This window comes from Artemia franciscana, chromosome 7 (genome assembly GCF_032884065.1).
Source record: "Artemia franciscana chromosome 7, ASM3288406v1, whole genome shotgun sequence".
Lineage (NCBI taxonomy): Eukaryota > Metazoa > Arthropoda > Branchiopoda > Anostraca > Artemiidae > Artemia > Artemia franciscana.
Genome location: NC_088869.1, coordinates 50,443,447 through 50,465,177, shown reverse-complemented (window position 1 = coordinate 50,465,177; position 21,731 = coordinate 50,443,447). Strand labels below are relative to the sequence as shown.

The following is a 21,731-nucleotide window of genomic DNA, read 5'->3' as shown; positions in this document are numbered from 1 at the left end:
ACATTCAAGCGAACTGTCCGTTATGATAGCAGTGCCCCCACTAGGTCGACCGCGGACTGAGGACCTTTTTGCTTCATGCATGAACACAGTTTTTTGATTCAACTGTTCGAAAAGACCAAAATTTTCGGAGGTGAGTAAATGTTCTTGTAAGCACACAACATTAAATTGACGGCATAGTTCTTTAACGTAGTCTAGTTTGACTGAATTGTGCCCATAGATATTTCGGCAAATGATGGAGAGAGAAGTCATTTCGTTGTAGTAGGCTTTTTCATAGCATTTCTAACTAGTGGGCATCTCATGCTGTATGAGGGGTGGGTGTTGTGGCCTTCTGGGCATAGAGCACATTTAACTGTGGTGGACGTGCATGGGGACGTCCGTGATGCGACGTGGGCACCGGCGCACTTAGAGCACTTCGGAGCGTTGCTGCAGGCACTAGAGAGGTGCTCGAAAGATTGACAGTTAAAACATCTCTTGGGGAGCTCTTTATAGGCCTCAACCCGGAAGTGGGTGTAGTCTACAAATATTCCGCGTTTAATTGTCTGATCTCGCGCGAACGAGTCTTTAAATACAAGTTTCACTGTGCCAGAGGTGCCGAACCGGTGGACTTCCGTAACTTCGGAGTTCGCAGCAATAATTTCTTCCTCTGTGGTTGCCGGAGGAACGAATCTTGCCACCGCTAAAAACTTTGGTTTCCGGTAAGAAACCTTGACATCACGGACCTTTTCTTTCAACATGTCTGCGAGGATTTGAGCTGAATCCGCCGTATCGAGAAAGGCAACTAACCCACCTTTTCGTTGAGTGATCCGGCGAATATGTCCTTTTCCACCGTTCTTTTCGATAAATTCCTTCTGTTTGGCACATGATTCAAGGCTTTCCGCCGGCACATTCGCTATCACTACAGGATTCTCAAGTCTTTCTGGTTTCGGTAGCGGGGGCCAGACAGTAGGGCCTGACGGAAGGTAGATCTTACACTGATCGATTAGTCCCTCTATTTTCTCTGTGCACTCGTTAACTCTAATTGAAAGAGAAGTCAGCACATCTTGCGGTATTCTAGGTACTTCGCCAATTTTCCAGATAGTAAATCTATAGGTGAAATTGGCTGAGTTTTCTGCATTCTTGATAGCATCGTATAAATCACCCATGAAAACATCACTCTGCAAACCAGCTCGGCGGTCCTTCATTACATATTCATCTCCAAGTTGCCGCAAAATATCGTTCAGTTTGCAATGCGCAGCGTACAGAATGTCTTTTCCGTAAAATTTACTTCCCGTAGCAACCACCGCGTCACGGGAAATATCGGCATATCGCAAACTTGTCTGAGCGAAATTCAGGACAGGCGCGTATATATATTCGTAAATAGTCTCTTGTGTCATACCAACGAACTTCACTGCTCGAGAGCTGAAAGTAGTCCAGAATCTTGAACGTTTTATTTTCTTTCGCACACAATACACCTTCACGCGTCGAGCGCTGAATGAACGCCTACTGAAATCACCCAGGAACAAGGGAAGCGTAAGTACCCCCTCACCTTTTCCCCGCAATTTTCGGGTAACTGAATACCAGCGGGTACAGTACGGCGCTTGCGGGGGGTTCCTTCCCCTCTTCTGCTTGCTCCCAGTAGAAATCAGCACCTTAATGATATGGGAAAAATTGTCTTTATAGATGGCGCCCCGATCAACTTAAGAAAAAAGATGGCGCTGGTGAGGATGTCCGAAAAGAAAGACCTATTCTAGGGATTGGAGAATATCACTCAATTTAACTTAACTGTAAAATTGTCAATTAAAGGGTACAAATCAATATGAAAACAACCTCAAAGTAGTGCAATAACTTTATCCCATTAACAGCAAACAAGCAAACTCAGGCACATACACTCTGGAAATAATACAGATGGCGCTGATGATAATATTGGGTAGTTTAAATGTGGAGTGAATGTTTCTATTTTTTCTTTAATAAAATTTTGATATGGTCATTCTTTCCTTCATATTAAATCTTCTCCTTCTGATCCTTCTGTGTTAAAGATCTCCGTAAGACAAGGTGTCAGACAAGGTGGAGTTTTATCTCCATCAATTTTCAAAATTTGTATTGCTGATATTTTAAATAGTCTTCCAACAACTTACCTTTTAGGTAGTTTAAATGTCTCATATCTTGCTTATGCAGACGATATTCTTCTCATTAGTAGAACTAAACCTGGGCTTCCAGCTTCTGTTCGTTCTATCTCTACTGCTTTCTCGAATGTAGGTCTAACTCTTAACCCTGATAAATGTGAATTCCTTCATTTTGGTCCTTTTCCAAACCAATCTTCTAGACTTAATTGTTCTGAATTTAGCATTCCGTGCGTGACTCCTTTAAGGTGGTTGGACATTACCCTTACTAACAATTTAGTCTCTTTTCGTAATAAAATTGTTTCTGATGCTAAGGTTAAACTTCAAGTGGGTTATTCTAAAATTGTTGCGAACAGGGGGAAATACAACCGCAAATCCCTTGTACAAATTTATTCTTACTTTTGTGATCACTCGGTTCTATATCTTTCTGGATTGTATCCTGTTTTAAAAAGAAAAGATTTAAAGGCTCTCAAGTCATCTCATTTTCGTTTCCTCCGATTTTTGTTGTATCTTCCTCCCTGGTACAAGAACAGTGATATGGTAACAAATTTCGGGGCTCCAGATTTATTAAATAAACTTAAAGTGCTACACCAGAAAACTACCCGACTCGATACATTTTACTATTAACCCTTTTCATGGTCTTCGAAAATGTTTTCTACAGTAATTTAATGTGTTATCAGAAGTTTTTTTTCTGTGTGTTTGTTTTCCACTCCGCTGTTTCAAGTGGGTCACAAATAAATTATTATTATTATTAATAAGATCGCTTGACATTTTTTGGGTGCTTTCTCTCTTTTTTTGAAAATTGAGCAAATATTTTAAGGATCGTAGCTTTTGATGAGCACCATTAAGCCTAATGAAATTTTTATATTTGGAAACAAGTATTTTGATGCATCTATTGTTATCAGAATTCTGTACTTGAGCTGATTCCTGGAAGTAATTCCAGCTCAACTAATTATAGAAATTATATATTATTATAGAAATTATAGAAATTATAGAAATTATAATTATATAGAAATTATACTAAATATAGAAATTAGCTCAACTAATTTCTATAAAATATCGAATAGAAGCTAGCCTGGAAATCAATTGTTTAGCCTAGGCTACTCTTTAATAATAAACTAAAATTTCTAAATAGCTTGCTATATCTAGGTTTCATACTTGTAATGGAAATAAAATTAGTAGATAACTACATAGTAGCCTAGGGTAATAAATCACTTCTCGGGCAAGCTTTCTTTAAAAATTCAAAAAGCAGTCAAATGAAAATTTAAGCAATCAACTCAAATATCCAATTCTGAAAGTTTTATTCGTTAAATCGCGAACATTCTTGTTAAATATTGTTGGAAAGTTGTCCAAAAATTTGTTTTCCACTGGGATCCAGAATAGCGAGACAGGTGTATTCCATTTTTGGCCATTGGACTGGTAATTTTTGGCCAAATGGCCATTGGACTGGTAAACTACTTTTCCCATTCCCTCTGTGTTATTTCTCACTTGTTACCGGCCAGTACGCGCTTTGCTATGACAATCCTCACAAAAATATTTAGTTGTTCCTTATCTCTTCAGAGACGTTGCTAAACCAGCACGATTTCACCTCGAATTTGCTCTGGGCAAAAACTTGCGTTGTTTGGCCACCGAATTGAGCATTGATATTTTTTCATGCAAATTTCAAAAAGTTTCATTGATGTTTCTTAAATTGGACTAAACGATAGGGAACTTGTGGTAAATAAAAATAAATAAATAAAAGCCTAATCAGAGGCAATACTTCTTCCTCATCAAGGATTCAAGGATACATCTATACCAGTTGAATTCTCAATGAATTTGGAAGAATACTATTCAATCCTGTCTCACGTCATCAAAAAGGTAAATATTTAGGCCTTGCTTGAAGCATTGGTGATGGTTTGACAGTCCTCCCTTTTCTTCTTGATCTTAAAAGTGAATACACGAAATTGTCATGTTTCATTTTTGAAAATTACGGCCAAAAAGACAAAATCTGAGACTACGCATCCGGAATGTGATTCCAAACAGCTTTGTTGAACGTCGAAAAAATTATTGCTGTGAACACATAAGAACTTTTCTCCAGAAAATTCTTGGATCAGTCAACGAAGAAAAAAGTCAAAAGTTTCACTTAAAAGTCAAAGAAATAGAGGAAAAATCTCAAGAAATTTGAACATGTTTGCCAACAACTGTGGGATGTTTACACGAGATAGGTCTGAGATTAATCCTAAAAGACGAACATCAAAAAAAAGTTTATTTTGCTCATTTAAAATTATCTTCAACCTTGTACGTATGTATTATAACCGTTTCTCTTGCTCAAATTTATATTATTTTTAAATTAACTTAATAAAAAAGATAAAATAGTATATTGATTATTATCTTCTAAAAAACGCACCATTTATTTCAAGTAAATAATCTGAAATAAAATAAATTTTGTTTTTCCACCAGTCAAGGGCAGTTGGTGCAATAGAAAAACAGTTACTTCATTTATCGAAGCCTATGAAATTAGTTGAATGTTGAAAAATCAATTTGCCTCGTTATGAGTTGACTATTTAAATAGATGTAAATGTGTAAATATCGATGTTCTTAAATGGTGCGGATAAGTTTTTTCTAGAGCATCTTAAAATTAGACTTTAGAAAAATATCGAAATCGTCTTTTATAATAAATTCAAAGGTGAAGGTAAAATAAAATAGGGTTTTTTTCAAAGTGAGCCCGCTAAAAACATAAAGAACAGCGAAAAGTTTTCCTGTATTTGTAGAAAACATCAATTTAAAAGGCCTATTAAGTTGTTCTAGAGTGATACGCTCATAGCGAAATATTAAAAATACACAGTTAAAAAATAAGTTTATCAACTGAACCCTTCATATAAAAGAAAATCGACCACTTTGAACAGTCACTTTAACCTAGTTTGCTAAATGTTTTATGTATAGCTTTCCAAGGAATTTTTTTTCTTCTAGGTAGTTTTGCCCTGCTTCTTTTTCCTGGAGTTTTTATCACACAAGTCATCTTCCACTAGGGAAATAAAACACATTTTCTTAAATAGTGAAAAATTAAGCGTTTCACTTTGTAGCATTAAAAAGAGTTTAAGTTGGAAATTAGTTCAAGAATGGAGTTCTCGAAAGCTAGATGACAAGGCGACCCTAAAAATGTCGAAACGAATCTAAAGTTTAAAATAACTTCTCTTGGGAAGTGTATCTGATTTATTTTGACTAAATTGTAATCTGTCTTAGAGAAAGAAGCGTAAAATAGAATGATGCATAAAATGATGGGAGAAAATAGAGACAGAGTGAGAGGGAAATGAGAAGAGAGCGGGGAGAAAAGAAGAAGAGAAAGAAACAGATACTTCTTAATTGTTAAGCCTCAAATTGGTCGTAAGCCTCCAAAAATACGGATGATTCCAAATAAGTTCAGTAATTAATTTTCTTCGCGACGTTTATTTCCTCTTTTTTTAGAATTCTTCATATTTGTGGGGTGGAAGCATTACTTTTTTGAACACTATTTTGAAATTCCAAGACAGAAATTAGCTTCAATATGTTTCTCTTTTACATCACTTATGTTACGATTTTTAAACACCGCATCCTAGCAAAAAGGTTAACTTTCTGCTTCAATTAAGTGTGCCGCAAAACCGTCTGAATGCATAAGCCGCTCTATGGAAGTAAAATTGTCTTACTGCTCGGAAACTTGTTGCAAGAAAACCACGACTAAAGATTTTGAGCCCTTTTTTCAGAAGGCTCCAAAGTCCTGGTGATAAAATTGTACCAGCTTAATTTTTTCTTCAGCCATTATATACAGTGAAAACAAATAAAGATATGATAATTTCCTGCATAGGAAAATTCTGCTCACAGAAAAGTACTGACGTGTTGAATAGGATGAAACTGAAATTTCAGGTAAAGAGCAAAAAAGGTTGTACAGTTCCCACAGATCTTTCGAAAAAGATCTGTTATGAAAAAAATATGCTAAATATTAGAATATATCATTTTTTTTAGGGAATAGAATAGTTTTGGTCTGAAATAACGAATGATGAATATTTTTTAATATGGTTAGTTTTAAATTATTATTCTATGTCTGCTTAGTTTTATTATTGTTATTATTATCACTATGAGTGGATGCACAAAAATGAGTCTAGGTTCAGGCCACGATGACTTATTGCCTCTACTCTCCCTCCCTTCCCCCAAAGTCTAATTAGTTGTAGGAGGGTAATGTTTACCTTCTTTATCTTTATTTTGACAACTATCTCTGGCTATGATCTCAAGCCTTGCATCTAGTTTGTGAAAATCCTGTAATTGTGTATAATCTGGACCAGATTATCCTTGTTTCTATGATTTTCTTATATTTTCGGCACACTGGATCAGATCATCCTATTTGGCGAGAAGACTCAGAATACACCCAAAATCTATAATGGCTTCAGTAACCGTTCGTACTTCAGATCTATTAAGTCGTAAAATATGTTTAGCCAGCATAGGGTTAAAGCTCAGAGTGACCTTCTTTATTCTCCGCATTACAGCCTTCTGTCTCAATTTACTTCACCCTCTCATAGCTCTATCTCTTCATTTCTCCTTTCCGTTTGTTTTGAGATGGGAGCAAAAGGTTCCGGTCCAAGGTATCTCAGTAATGTCCCAGCCTTTGAGTACAGTAAAGGTACGAGAAAAAAGGGGTGTGCCTTGAGCATTATGCAACAAAATGATTTTTACACCTTTAGATAAAGAAAAAATCTGTTTATTAACATACTCAAAAGTGGCAACACTACCCCTAGGCAAAATGGGTCGAATTCACCCTTTGGGTGTGTAGGAGGGGTAAAAAGCCAAATATGGGATAAAACGTTGAAAGGTATCTTCTATATGATAATGGGGGGGGGGAGTTGTAATTAAAGGACTAAAAGAAAAGAAAGTAAAAATGGGCAGTCACGTAATGGTCAGTCAAATAAATGGTCAGTCAAATAAGAAGGATATTTTCGGAAATATCTTTTTAGTGTTTCAAGTAGGAGGGGCTGTCTCCGAAAACCAACGATATATCCTATTTGAGGGGGAAAGGAATCCTTTTTGGGGTTTTCTCGGCTGTAGATAAGGAAAATGGGAAAATAGACTTCGAATCTACAAAAATAATACCTATGCTATTAAGTGGCATAAACCAAATAAAAAAATTGTACTAATTGAGAAAAAAAATTCTACTGTTGCCATGATTTGTAAAAAGGTAACCGACTTTGGTGCCATACTTTTCAAATCCTAGGTTTTTTTGAAGACCAAAATGCTTTTCCATGAAGCATAAATAACAACTCAATGGCAAAAATTCCTTTAGTTGATAGTGAACATCAACAAAATGATTTCTGGATTTTCCGGTCACATATGACAGTCACTGCTAATGACGGCCACTGTATATGTGACCGAAATATCCAAACATCATTTTTTTGTGGTTCACTGTCTAATAAAATTATTTTCCCTATTAAAATGTTGTTCAACTTTTAAGTCTGCTCTCGAAGCGCGAGGCGGAAGGATGAAAAATAATAATTGTGACAATTTTTGGTAGAAATGACTTCTATAGAGCTATCGGAGTCATAAAACAAACGGAAAGGGATAAGAAAATACTCTCGAACAAATTTAACACGTGTAACTGGCTCAGTGATTAGTCTTCCACCTTCATTAGTCAATCCAGCCAAAACTATGGATTTCAATTTACTAGTCTCCTGAATAGTTTTGAGATTTCTGGATAGTCTGAATGAGCAAGAGTTCTGTTACTCATACGCTGAACTGGATTAGTTCGAAGCTTGTGCAGATGGCTATCAACTAGCAGAAAATCAGTTCAGTAGAAACGAACTTGACCAGTATGTGGCTGACAACACAGATCATGATTTTTGCACTTTGGATGGTAAGGATACTTTCCTTGATTTCGCCATCACTACAGCAATAACTCCAGCTTGAACCAAAACGAATCTGAATTTTCCTAGGCTAGGAATAGCAACAGTTGATACTATCTGATGCTTTGCAATTCCGCAATTGTATTGCAAAGGAAACATTGCGTTTTTTTCATAGATAAAACACGAGAGTGTCCGATGAATATCAAATTTGCATCTTTTCGTGAGTTGGACTTGCTGTGAATTGCTTCTTGGTACCTAAAAGTTCAGGGGCCTGCTTGGGGTGAGTTCATTTAGGTAATATTTACGGGAGCAGCTGCGAAAAAAGAGTGTCTAATTTCTAATCATAATACACCGTCCTTCGAATAGTCAATCCAGCTTGTATTATGCCTTAATGTTTAAGCATGAGCAAGAGGAGAAAACACGGATCCATGTCTATCCTGTCTAAGACTGGAATCACACTAAAAAGATTATATTTGAACTAGGAGGATTCCATCTTCTCATGAGCTTTCTTGGCGATATAAGATATATCATTGCAAGGATTAGGCCTGAAAAAAATTCTTGAAATAGTTTATTCTGAACAAATACTACCTCAGGAAAGCATTAACTCGCGCTTGCATAACTTGCCCAAGCATAACTTGGCCATACCAAATCTGCCTACTAAAGTTAGAAGTTCATAATAATAGATCCGTTCCAAACTTTTTATGAAGAACTCAGCGAATGTAGGTTAAGCGTTTCAGGTATCTATAAAGATTAACTATTAAAAGTTTGAAAAAGCTTCAGTCGATAGAAACAGGAAAGTCAAGCTTTGGATGCAGCAGCTCAATAGAGTTGGCATGATTCAGAGGTTCCCAAAGAGACGTGGTTTGTGGGAATAATATCTGACCATATGAAACACCATGCTTCCTTGTCCTGCATCAGCCGGTCCTAACCAGTGTGTATGGTTTTTGAGAATTTACCATCTAAAAATTGACAAGCAATCCACTTGTAACCGGGAATTTAAAGGTCTAATATAATCTCATACAATAAAGTACTAAGAAAGACAGTGGGCTTGGTTATCAGAGGACATGATTATTGAAATGGAATATATGAGGAATCTTAAGACATCTAGAGACCTTACTTGTGGAGCAGGAATGATCGAAATTTCAGCGAAATCTTTTGGTTTGCTTGTATGGAAGTAAAATATCTCATGCAAAAACGTATACATAAGAAATTCTGAACTAGCAAAACACAAAAGAAGATCAGGCTCTTGAGCTTTGTCATGGGAATGCTTGAAAAGTCAAATTTACTAAAAGATTTTGAAGGACTACGAAATATAGTCAAAGGAATAATGGCTCCCTAGGAATCAAACACGGAAGAAGCTCGAAACGAGGGGAACAGCGATTCTTGATGATACAATCAAAAAGTCAATAAAGGATTATACTCTCAGAGAGAAATCACGGTTAACCCTCATGACAGCCAAGAGAGCTGACTTACCGGAAATCCAGCACACCGATCCTAGCCTTATCTTGCAGAGGTCCTTTGTTGTTGCAAAAAGTTCGATCATATCAGAAAAAAAAACAGCTTCAAACAGATATTACGCGCTGTTCCTTCGTCACTCTTTGACGAAGAAGGGCTAATGAGAAGGTTAAAGATATCTGATTTTGTGAAAGCTTTATTTGAAGCTTGTAAAGATGCATGATTGTTCCTAACACCACAAGTGTAATTGCTCGGTGCCACCTGGATTCATAACACAGCGTCAAAAGTGCCACTACTGATGGCATTAGGGTGTGGTTGAACAGCCCACGGTCTTTCGTGGAGTATTTTCTACTACCAATATTTGTAATCTAAGGGGCTGCCAGGATCATTCCCGAAGCAACTAGCACCAACACTGGTAACTAGTGTAAGTACCGTGGCCCCCAGTGCCAGAGTCAACTCCGACGTGCCACAGATTCAACTAGTATGCATTTGTTGGCCTTTGTGCTGTTGCCTTACGACAGCTATAACCAGCAGGGATATGGCAAGTTTGATTTCCGTGGTATGCATGTGCCACGCAGACCAAAACAATTTACTCTCTATCTCTCTAGACTTTACCTAGGCGAAAAGCTGTCCATAGTAAAAAAAAAGAACAGAAAAAAAGCTTGGTTATTTTACATCAACTTTATAGTAGGAACTATGAAATAAAACCATACAAAACAACTTTCCGACTCTCTTCCTCTCGGAGGTTAGCGTAGCTCTGACTAAAAGCAATGAATGGCTCGTTCAAATTAAAAATTAAAATTAACCTTTTGGATTCTGCAAGCTGAATTCATACCTGTGCGAGTCATCAGTTGCCTACATTTTCAGGAGCTAGTTAACTAGTATATTCTTTCAAGACGTGTTGTAACAGTTAACCAGGAGAAAATACTAACAGGGCGAAAGAATATCTAATAATAGCTAGGACCAGTATTTAACTACTGAAATTAAAAATAAATATAATTAAGTTACAAAAGGGGGAATTATCTAATAAACAGAGCCAAGGGCATTAACACATCCCCTCTTGGACAAATGGCCACAGCCAAATTGATTAAAATTCGAAAGGTCAAAACACAAATCGTAAAATACACAACACCAACTTCAAAATCACCAAATTTAATTTTCCACCCACCTTGCTTCTTTAGTCTATTTCCACTGGAGCTGCAGCTTGGCTAGAGGCTCTACTGTCATACCAACCGCTTGGCTCAGGATCCATAACCATTTAATGTCTCTGTAAAACAAGGCAAAGCTATTGGCTGTATAGCCTTTTACATTAAGTTTGTGATCTATGAAGAATGGAAGTCCACAAGGTCAATAGAAAATATTCGTGCCAATCTAATTAAGCAATTTTTTTGCATAGCCAGAGTGAATTTAAAATACCAAGACTATTAGCATAATGGAAACATCCGAAAGTGATAATCATATTTTGCAGCATGATTAACAAGAATTTACCTGCTCTCACAAAGTTCACATTTAAGAGAAGTAAAGACTGGGTTCTGGCACATAAGTCGATGCCAGACGTCTGGACGAATTGATTAAACAAGCATTTTAACCTCTAATGGTGAAAACAACGGCATGTTTGAATTAAAACACGGCATGCACCTTCGAATAATTTAAAATTGTTTGTGGCACAAGATGCAAAGGTCTGCAGTACTGATTTGTGTACAGGGGAATGGGGTAACAATCCAATCGAAACATTAAGAATTTTTATCTGGTCCCATCCCCTGGGATAATCGTATGAAAAACAAACATCAATGCCCAATATGGCCCAGGGAATAAGGATTGGAATAGATATGGTGTGACTAGTAATGGGAGAGAGTCTCTCAAGAACTCTAGTTTGAAAAGGCTCTGCCTCGGGAAAGGAACCGAAACTGGCCCAACAGTTGCGAGTTGAAGGCACTGGCATTTTTCATAGCTTCCCACAGGGAATCCTGACAAGGGCCTCTTCTCCCTTAAAAGAGGCAGAATACCTTCTATAGTTGATAGGCCCACCCTTAGATTCCTACCCTATGTTTTCCAATCTAAACCGCAATTCAATACCTCCCAGCTTTTTCAACACCCGTTGTAATTCATTTATTTCTATTTTATGGTTATATCTGGTTTTTCACAATGGGTCCAAGACCTTCTCCTCCTTTGTAAGCTCTTTACTCTTACTGAAATTTAATAATTCTCCCACAATATTACTCTCCATTATTTCAGACTGAATCTGAAAATTTTGTCTCTCTTCTGGTGTATTTCGATTTCTTCTGTCATCGATTAATCTCACTTCATTACATGGAGACTATCATGAAGTATTGCCTCTGTATCATTTTGGTACCCTCTCATGCTGCTTGCTGTGTGCCCAGGGTATCCAGCTCAAAATTCTTCGTCTAAGGCTCTTACTTTCCATCAGGGAAGCTATTTTGCATAATATAGGACCCTTCCCTGCTCAAAAACAAGTTACTCTCTATCTCTCTAAACTTTATCTAGGCAAAAAGAAGTCAAAAATAAACGTACCCAAAAGCTTACTTTATTTCCACATTAACTTTATTATACCAACTAGAGAACGAAACCAAACAACAACACTTTGCTAGATGTACCCGTGCTGAAGTTTGCTTAGCTCTGAACAAAGGCAATGAATTTGAACTGTGTTTGAGAGTTCAAATTGCTGTATAAAATATACCCTTAGATTTTCCATAATAAGTTCATACCTCTATTATATTTTACATGGGTTAGCTAATTAGTGAATTCTATCAAGACGTGTCGTATTCAGTTAACCATGACAGTATATTAAAAATGTGAAAGGATATTTCATAATGGCTAGGCCCAGGGCTGATGCATTAAAATTAAAGAGCAATGAAATTAAGTTTACAAAAAAGGGCATTTATCTCACAAACAGGGCCAAGGGCCCCATAGCGTAGATGACCTATTCTGAATGAAAAAATAGCTAATAGGACCTTTGCTTCACGATTTCGATTGTGAAGCTCTTCTTCGTAGACTTCAGTGGAAGTTTGGAAGCAGCTTGGATTCGTCCGATGCAACAAAAGACGAAGAACGAGCCAGACGTGTGAAACTTCACGGGAGATAGAAGCAGCTTACATCAGCTACATACCTTCAAACACCCAAAGACGATTTTCTATCTAAAAAAGAAAAAATAAGGCAAGGTTCTTCTATATGCTCCCCAAAAGCTTAAGTGAAAAGGTGATCGAAGTTATTCACGCAGGAGGCAACGCCAATGGAAAAACCATGGAAACTACGGTTGAGAAGTCTAAAATTCTTTCTATAGTGTAAGTTGGCGATGATACTGGTATACTCGTTATTTTGCTGCTTCATATCAATTATTATTCCATCAAGATGCAATATTCTTCAGATGACGTGAAGAAAACTACTTATACATGATAAAAACTAGCTTAGAGTAGAGCTATGCAATTCTATGCTTTTCAGCCATGCACAACTTGGCTTCATTACCACTTTCTATATGCATGACGTTGGAAAAAAGGCTATAAGCACGCTTGAGAAAAATAAGGTGTTCCAAAGAAGATCTCAAATTTCTCTCAAGATGGGGATAATGGAGGAGATAGTTGGTAATGAAGAATGTACTTTTTATCCATCCATGGACACACGAGTGATGAAGACCTAAAGTCAGCTCCTATTGCGTCATCAAAAAGAAGATCTGAAAATCATAAGAATTTGTACGTTCTTAATACTTACCACCCATACATTCATCTGCAGATTTTCATTTGCTGCGTGTCTATCATCAGGTATAATATCAGAGTGCCACTAATAGCATCGACCTTCTTCATTAGGGTTCAAATGTAAAGAAACACTCTTGGTTCTCGCGATGACTTATTTATCTGTACTCCATTGCTGCTTCTGTAAATTTTGAAGTGCCCCTGTAAGCTGAATTATCGTGACTCAGAAATGTCCTCATGCAAAAAGTCAGGGCTGGATTATTCTATAGCTTACAAATTGTTCAGAGGGGCCTCCGGCCAGAAAGAAGTGGACATTGAAGACGATGATACTGGCTTTAAAGCAATATCAATACATTTGTTTATCAATACAATGCATAAAAAAATTTTATTGTTCATTTCATAATCTTTGTATTAATTGATTTCGTTACATTGTTTACTGAGTCATACTATGTGTATTTTAAAACCTTGACTTTCTTCTTTTGAGTAGAGTGTTCGACTAAGTTGTTTTCTACTTCCTAGTTTCATCTTCAATCTTAATAAAAATCTTTCTCAACTTAGGGTGTCAGCAAAAGTTAGGTGATTCAACAGAAGAAGTGTCTAATGTATATTCATTAACAGTATAATTAAAGGTAATTTGCAGGTTTTGAGGCTTTTTCCTTAACCTTTTGTTATCTACGATTGATAAGACCCCACAAAGGAATCCTTACCCACTAACATAGGATATTTTACTTTTTTTCAGACATACCACCTCCCTTAAAAGTCTAATGACAGTTTCCTGGGGCCAAATCAATTAATTGAGTCTTTATTGGATGGCAGTTTGTTCAATGTTTTATGGCATTCCAACTCATGTTTTTCTTGTTTTGAATATTGTCAATTTTTTAGTTGAATTAGTAATAATTTCAGCTAAACTATTTTAATATAATATGTTTCTTTTGGACTCTCATCCGGTAAGATCACCAATATGCACTGAATATCAATGGTTGTCAACAATTAATTTGTCCACTAAAATTTTGTAGAAACTGTAACGAGTTTGAGGTAGCCAAACTAAAACACTTAGTTGGTATATTTAGTCATCTAAACTGATATTTGCCAGTTTTAATCTCTTAAAAGTATTATAAACACTACCTTGCAAGCAAGTTCAGAATCCCAAACTACTTGGTGATCATTTTATGTTATAGAGGGCTTAAAACAAAGCAATTGACGATACCAATTGAAACATCTTTGATATTATTACGAAGACTCTAGAGACCACGTAGGACAACGAGACAAAGAAATTTCACAGCCAGTGAAAACTCGGAAAAATGTAAATGTAAAATGTAAACGGAAAAATGTAAATAGCAAAGATTCGAAATCTTTGCTCAGCCGTTACAAGTGCAAAAAAAACAAAAACATAGAGGTTAGAGAAGCAAAATAAAAGGACTATCCTAAAAAGGAATATATCTAAAGGAAGAGACCTCATTCCCCTTTTTATAGGAAATTGTGAAAATACAAAAACATTTCCGGGTAAATTAGCTTCACTGCTGACTCTCCAAATTTTGTCTTGTAACGTTCCAATTTATTATTATTTAAGTTTGTCCTTTGCAGTGCGTATTTTTGTGTTTTTCGGTCGTATTGTTAGTTAAATGTATGCTGGGGAAAACAATCTTTAGCATAATGAAGCTCCTTCTGACACAAACTCTTTATAACAGATAAGAAGGAAGGTATTTATTTTTGGCTGTAGCTCGAATCTTGAGGGGACGGCAAGTTTGTCAAAATCTCTTATGAACTACTGAAACATAATTATACTGAAACATATTGTAAAATTCAGAAAATGTCGTATAAGTCAAAACCTCTCTGAGAAAGAGAATGGCCTAAAAGATTACTCCAACTTTTTCTGTACTGGCTTCACAATTTTATTTTTTTTTAACTGCAACTTAAGCACTTCTTAGCAGTGATAAATGGTTTTATTTAAATTAAGAAACTTTGATAAAGATTACCATGTTCAGAGCTTTTAAGTGAGCTATGAAAGTCAAGATAAATGAATAAAATATTTGTTTTTAATTATCTGTTTTTAGATTGTCAGTCGAATATTTGAGATTCCTGTCGACCAGATTCATGTCATAGAAAGTAGTACCGATAAAGTCCCAAACACATCACCTACTGCTGCAAGTGCCAGTTCTGATCTCAATGGAATGGCCATAGTTGATGCCTGTCAACAAATACTTCAAAGACTGAAGCCATACAGGACTTCTAATCCAAACGGAATGTGGAGAGATTGGGTTTCTGCAGCCTACTTTGACAGAGTTAGCTTATCAGCATCAGGATTTTATCGTACTCCCGGAATAGGCTACAACTTTGAGACAAATCAAGGTCACCCTTTCAACTATTTTTGTTATGGTGCTGCTTGCTCAGAAGTAGAAATCGACTGTTTGACTGGGGATCATAGAGTAAGCTGTTTTTGCCTTTTTATACTTCTTGTAGTTTTTACTAAGGTAATGTGCATGTTGCTGGTTGAAAAATGTCACCAACTCTATCCTATTGACGTTTTTACTATTAATGATAAATAAATTATCGTTAATTTTGGGTAGTTTTTCTGGAGATTTATAGTTCACGGATAAATGGTTCAGTGGGGCGTCTACTTTGAGACAAATAACAAATGCATGGAAATATTATTCAATTTTCCAGCTGGCACACTTTATAATATCCTTGTTGAGTTTTATCAAACTGTCTTTATTAAAAGCAAATTTATAATTTTTAACAATCTTTTAACTCATTTTAAAAAATATAGAAAGATAGATGAGAATAGGGACAAACTATTTTCAAGATAATATTGTATTATATAATTAACATAGGTATGATTTAAGATTAAACTGAATCGGTAGTGAAAAAAATAGTTAGTGGGGAAACAAGTTCTGATCTATTTAAGTTGCAGAGTACATGGAAGAGACTAGAATACCTAATTTTTGGGCCATTGACTGATAAAATGGTAAGTGATATATTTTGATGTCTTTTTCATCCGTAATCTGAGGCATTACATCCCATTAAATGTCGATTTGGGCTTTCATATGCCTGTCCTATATTCAGCCGTCACCTTCTACCAAAGCCTTCCAATTTAAGAGCTCTGCCACATTACTGGTTCATTGTACCGTTCTGTAAAATGTTTACCAATTCAGAGATATCTAAAAACTACTATTTTTTATGCTTTTTAAAAAAGAATTCTACCGTTCCCCTCTCCGTCAAATCGTATATCGTAACTGCTGATCCTTTGGTTTCCATAGGAAAACAATTTCGGAAAACATAGGTATGGATATAATGCTCGGTTATATAAATTGAACCATTCTTACCCAAAAAAATTCACGCCGTAGTTATATTTTACTTTTGCTTGATTTGTATTTTTGTTTCTACTTTTGAAATGATTGTATGATCTCCATTAGTATTATTATCTTCCTCAATTTAACTTGCGTAAGTAAATTCTGTTTTCCCGTTTTCTCTCTACTACGCAGTTTTATTTGTGCGACAGATTTTCAAACCAAAATTAATAACGATTTAGGAGAAGAGATAAATAGATCACTTCATGGGGTTAATAATCCTGGTACACGTACGAAGAAGAAATAGTAGTTTACAAGTGCTATATTCGAATTCATTCAATTTTTTAAAGAGATTTTGAAATTGCTTGGTTAGTTTTGTCCTAAAGTTCTTCAATTGCTTAGTCATCATGTTTTGTGTGGTCAGATCCTATTTTCCTTATCAATCAAGAAAAACTTTTTGAAAGGAAGTTTCTCAAAGAAGAAGAATAAGAGATTTTGAGTTTCACTCTTAAGCTTCTCAAAGACCAGAGTGTCATAAGCGCTTTTCTAAGAACATGTTTATATTGAGCAGTGTGTCAATTGCTAGCCATTTTAAGTTTGAATTGTTATTGGGCTTTATTTTTTCTCACCTTTGGCTTGATTTAGCTCTTTACTTTTCTATGAAAAACTTCATTTTTGGAAAATCTTTTTCATGAATTTCTATTTTTCTTCAGTTGACATAACTTTTGGATAGGTTCACGAAAGAAATATTTGTAAATTTGTTTCTGTTTTTCTGGTAATGCGTTGCTTAAAGGTTGATCCAGTCGTTGTAATCGCTTTCTTTAATTTATGTAATTTTCATTTAATTTATCGGTAATCATATTTGTATTTTTATCTTCTGCTTCAACGATTGGAGTGCTCTGCGATTGGAGTTGTATTCCTCTACTCTTCACTATACTCGCTAATAATTTATTCAACTTTATAGGATCCATTTATAGAATGAAATTTTTATTGAATAACTTTTGAAAGCTCTTTTTTGTTAAAATCACCAATAATGAGTTCACCAGCTTTATCCGACAGTTCATACGTTATAGGGGCTGTATGTTTCACTGCAGCTATTTGAAACACTTCAGTTGTATAATTTCGTAGATGGCCTTTACCGAAAACACCCTAACTCTTATTAATTCTAACCAATATTGAATTCCTTTATGGATGATTTTTGAACTTCGACACGAGGAAATAAATTAAAAATGCAGAGGAGAGAATAATGAGGACTTTTTTTTCCCAAGACAGTGAACGAACAAAGCCTATTTGAATATTTCGGCCCTATATCTAAGGGCCGTGTTCACCAAAGAAAATAATAAACAATAACACACTTACAATAAAAGTTCTTGGTTAAAAATCCACTTTTTAAATAGCCTAGGCATCATTAATTCTTAACGAAATGTTCAGCCAAGACTGTGTGATAAAAGCTAACATTTTGCAAGCTAAAAACGTTCATTCATTTCACTAACTGCATTTATTAAAAATTTGAATAATTTCTTATTGTGATGTTTGTCTTCTCTGCATCTAATCTTGTAGTTTTCTTAGGATTGGGCTTGTTTTTATTGCTTCCTATTTTTGTTTGATTTTGAATTAGACTATCTTATATAATTATTTTTATGTACATAGTGTTGAGTGTGTATTCACCCAAGTCTCTATTTAGGGATGTATTATTATTTAAGTTTCGTTTGATTTCGATTGCCTCGCGGACAGTTTGATTGATTCCTAGGTCATAGCTAATTAGAATTGTTTCGTCAAATAAAACATAATGGTTTGGATTTTCAAAAATATGATTGCTTAAAGCTGAACTGAAAGATGTGGAACTATTGTTAAGATTTTATTGCTATTTCAATACTTTATTTGTGTTGCTGCAATCTTGTTCCTAAATTTTGGTGGGTTAGACTATTTTAATAATTTTCACAACTACATGGTATTTGATACTTTCCTCTTTGATGATTAATTATGGTTTTATCCTTGCCAGAATTAAGAAGATTCATTATACTTAAATTACTTGAGAAGAAAACACGTAGATTATGTTGAAAAAATTTTCTTTTTAGTTTTGAAGAAATTTTCGGAATATAAGGATGGTAAATCATGCTTGTAGGCTTATTCGAATCGTTTACTGGTGTGGGATTTAAGCCTTTAGAAGAATATATCTTTAATCTTTGAGCAATAACAGTATTTATGAGAGAAATTGGGTACGCATTGCCAAAAAGTATATCTGTAAAAAAATTTAAATCTTTTTTAATATACGGCTCTGAACAGATATTAAGTACTCCATCCACAAGAGATATTACCACGCCTCTTTTAACCTGTGGAGGATGGTTAGATTTGAAGTTAAGGTATCTATTATTATGCGTAGGTTTTCTGTAAACCGTAAAATCAAGTTTATTCACACTACGTATTATCAATATATTTAGAAAAGGTGTTTTTTCCATCTTTTTCGGTCTCTAAAGTGAATTTCAGGCTTCTATCGTAAGTATTTAAATGTTCTAGAAAACCTTTAACTTCACTTTCGCCATAATTCCAAACTGAAATTACGTCGTCCATGAAGCGTCCTCAAAACATACGATTAAGAAATTACGAATACAGTGCCCAATTTTCAAGATGCTCGACGAGAATTCTGAAATTCTGAGAAAATCTGAGCAATTATTACAAAATAAACCGGGAAACAATTATCATCTAATCAAAGAGTCAGCGATAGGTCTATACATTGATGTTCTCCTGCATTTGGTTAAATTATGTAACAAATATTCCATGCACTTCCAGTTTCGAGATTCATATTACAAACAGGTAAGGGGCCTTCCTATGGGAGCACCTGTATCATGCCTACTGGCAAATGTTTTCGTCGCGCATCTTGAAAATTGGGCACTGGATTTTGTATTTTCTTAATCTTGTGTTTTGGGAATACTTCATGGACGACGTAATTTCAGTTTGGAATTATGGCGAAAGTGAACCTAAAGGTTTTCTAGAAAATTTAAATACTCACGATAGAAACCTGCAATTCACTCTAGAGACCGAAACAGATGGAAAAATACCTTTTCTAGATGTATTGATAATACGTAGTGTGAATAAACTTAATTTTACGGTTTACAGAAAACCTACACATAATAATAGATACCATCACTTCAAATCTAACCTTCCTCCACAGGTTAAAAGAGGCGTGCTAATATCAATTGTGGATAGAGTACTTAATATCTGTTCAGAGCCGTATATTAAAAAAGAATTAAATTTCATTACAGACATACTTTTTGGCAACGAGTACCCAATTTCTCTCATAAATACTAGTATTGGTCAAAGATTAAAGATACGTTCTTCTAAAGCCTTGAATCCCACACCGGTAAACGATTCGAATAAAAACACAAGCACGATTTACCTACCTTATATTCCGAAAATTAATTCAAAACTGTAAAAAGTTTGTTTAAAAAATAATTCACGTGTTGTTTTCACAAGTAATTTAAGCACAATGAATCTTCTCAGTTCTGGTAAGGATAAAATCCCAGTTACTCATCTAAGAGGGGTATATCAAATACCATGTAGTTGTGGAAATTATTACACTGGTCTAACCCCCAAAATTTAAGAACAAGATTACAGCAACACAAAGAAAGTATTGAAAAACCATTAAAATTTAAAAATATCTCCATATCTTTCGATTCGGCTTTAAGCAATCATATTTTAACAATCTTTTCATATAATTTAACGCTCTGTCGACCCCTTTTTCATTTTGATACTCTTAGCCTTATAAGTATTTGTAATTAAAGTCGCAGATTGAGTAGATTAATGGCAGTAGTAGTAGTAATAGTAAAAGTAAAAGTAGCAGTGGTAGTAGTGTTAGTAGTAGCATGTACATATTACCTATTGTAGTAGTAGTAGTAGTAGTATTAGTTTATTAACCAAAAGAAACAACACAGACAAAATCAATCGGTAGCACACCAAAAGCGTTGCTTGCAAGGGTGTGTTACTAACAAAAGAGAACAAAAAATAGAAGAGAGAAAAAAAAACAAAAAAAAACAATGAGTTAATCTAAAATGAGCAGAAAGGTGAAACCGTGTACCGAGAAAAAAATTACATAAATAATTCATACACAATCAAACAACATAATATCATGATCCTGAAGCAAAGAAAAAAAAAGAAAAAAAACAATAAACAATTATTTCCAATATTAAATCAATCAATCTCAATTTAATTCAAAGGTATACCTACCAAGAAACCCCATACGCAGCACGGCTTTAAATTGATTAATGGGCAATTCATTGATACTTGGAACAATCTTATTCCATAGCTTAGCCCCTCTATAAATAATTGAAAAAGCAGTCCTACTTGAAACTAGGCGAGGAACCTCAATATCTCCACTTGTTCGAGTTCTGTGATCATGAATATTAGATCTATCCCGAAATATTCATGTAAAACATTCTGGAACGCACCCATAATGGTACTTATACATAAAAACCAGTGTATAAAAATCACGCAATCCGGCTGCAGGCATTATATTTATCATACTGTACATTGACCTGACCGAATCCCGGTTCCCTATTCCACAAAGTAATCTAATGGCATTATTCTGCAGTCCGCAGATTGGGCGAAGTATTGAGGGGAATGTCCCGAGCCATACAGACGAGCAATACAAAATATACGGAATCAGAGAAAAATATAATAACCGTATAACATTTGAAGGAAATAAATGTTTTAGTTTACGGATAATCCCTGAACTCCGCGATAATATTCTACTTATAACTTTTACATGGCACTTAAATGATAAAATTTCGTCAATAATAATCCCAAGGTACTTAACGGAATTTGACCGCTTAACAATTCCCTTCGGTGTAGCTATTTCCGTAATCCAAGGATAATAATTTGGGTATCGTGAAAAGATAATAAAATTTGACTTATTTATATTTAGTTCAAGCCGGTTTATCTTCAACCAAAGACATGTCATAGTCATTGCTGCATATTGGTCAATTGAACTTCCCCTTTAAGTATGCTTTGGAAATTCCAACTAAATATCCAAATACATTCTTGAGATACACCCTTTTGACAATCTGCAGCACTTAGTTTTTATTGATCTAGTTCAAATACCCATCAATATTCTGATAAATTTTTACCTTCTTACTAGTAGCCTTACCACTACTAGTATTATGATAGCAATGACAGTAGTTGAAGTAGTAGTAGCAATAATAGCGTTGAATTAGAAGTAGTAGTAACAGTAGTAGCAGCAATATTAATAGCAATAGTAGCAGTTAAATGTTGCCTTTTGGTCAGTTGAACATCCCCCTCGTGATGCCCAAGAAGTTTCATTTTGACACGGTAAGCTGTGCTCAA

At 35.2% G+C, this 21,731-nt stretch overlaps 1 protein-coding gene across 2 annotated transcripts in view; it reads left to right on the top strand.

The window, feature by feature from the left end:
* The window catches only part of LOC136029422 (xanthine dehydrogenase/oxidase-like), a 135,913-nt gene that overhangs the window by 102,966 nt on the left and 11,216 nt on the right, over positions 1-21,731 (top strand). For both annotated transcript variants that reach the window (XM_065707797.1, XM_065707796.1), the window contains exon 21: positions 15,159-15,530. In XM_065707797.1, the coding sequence (XP_065563869.1) occupies positions 15,159-15,530 (372 nt within the window). The remainder of the gene's footprint in view (positions 1-15,158; positions 15,531-21,731) is intronic.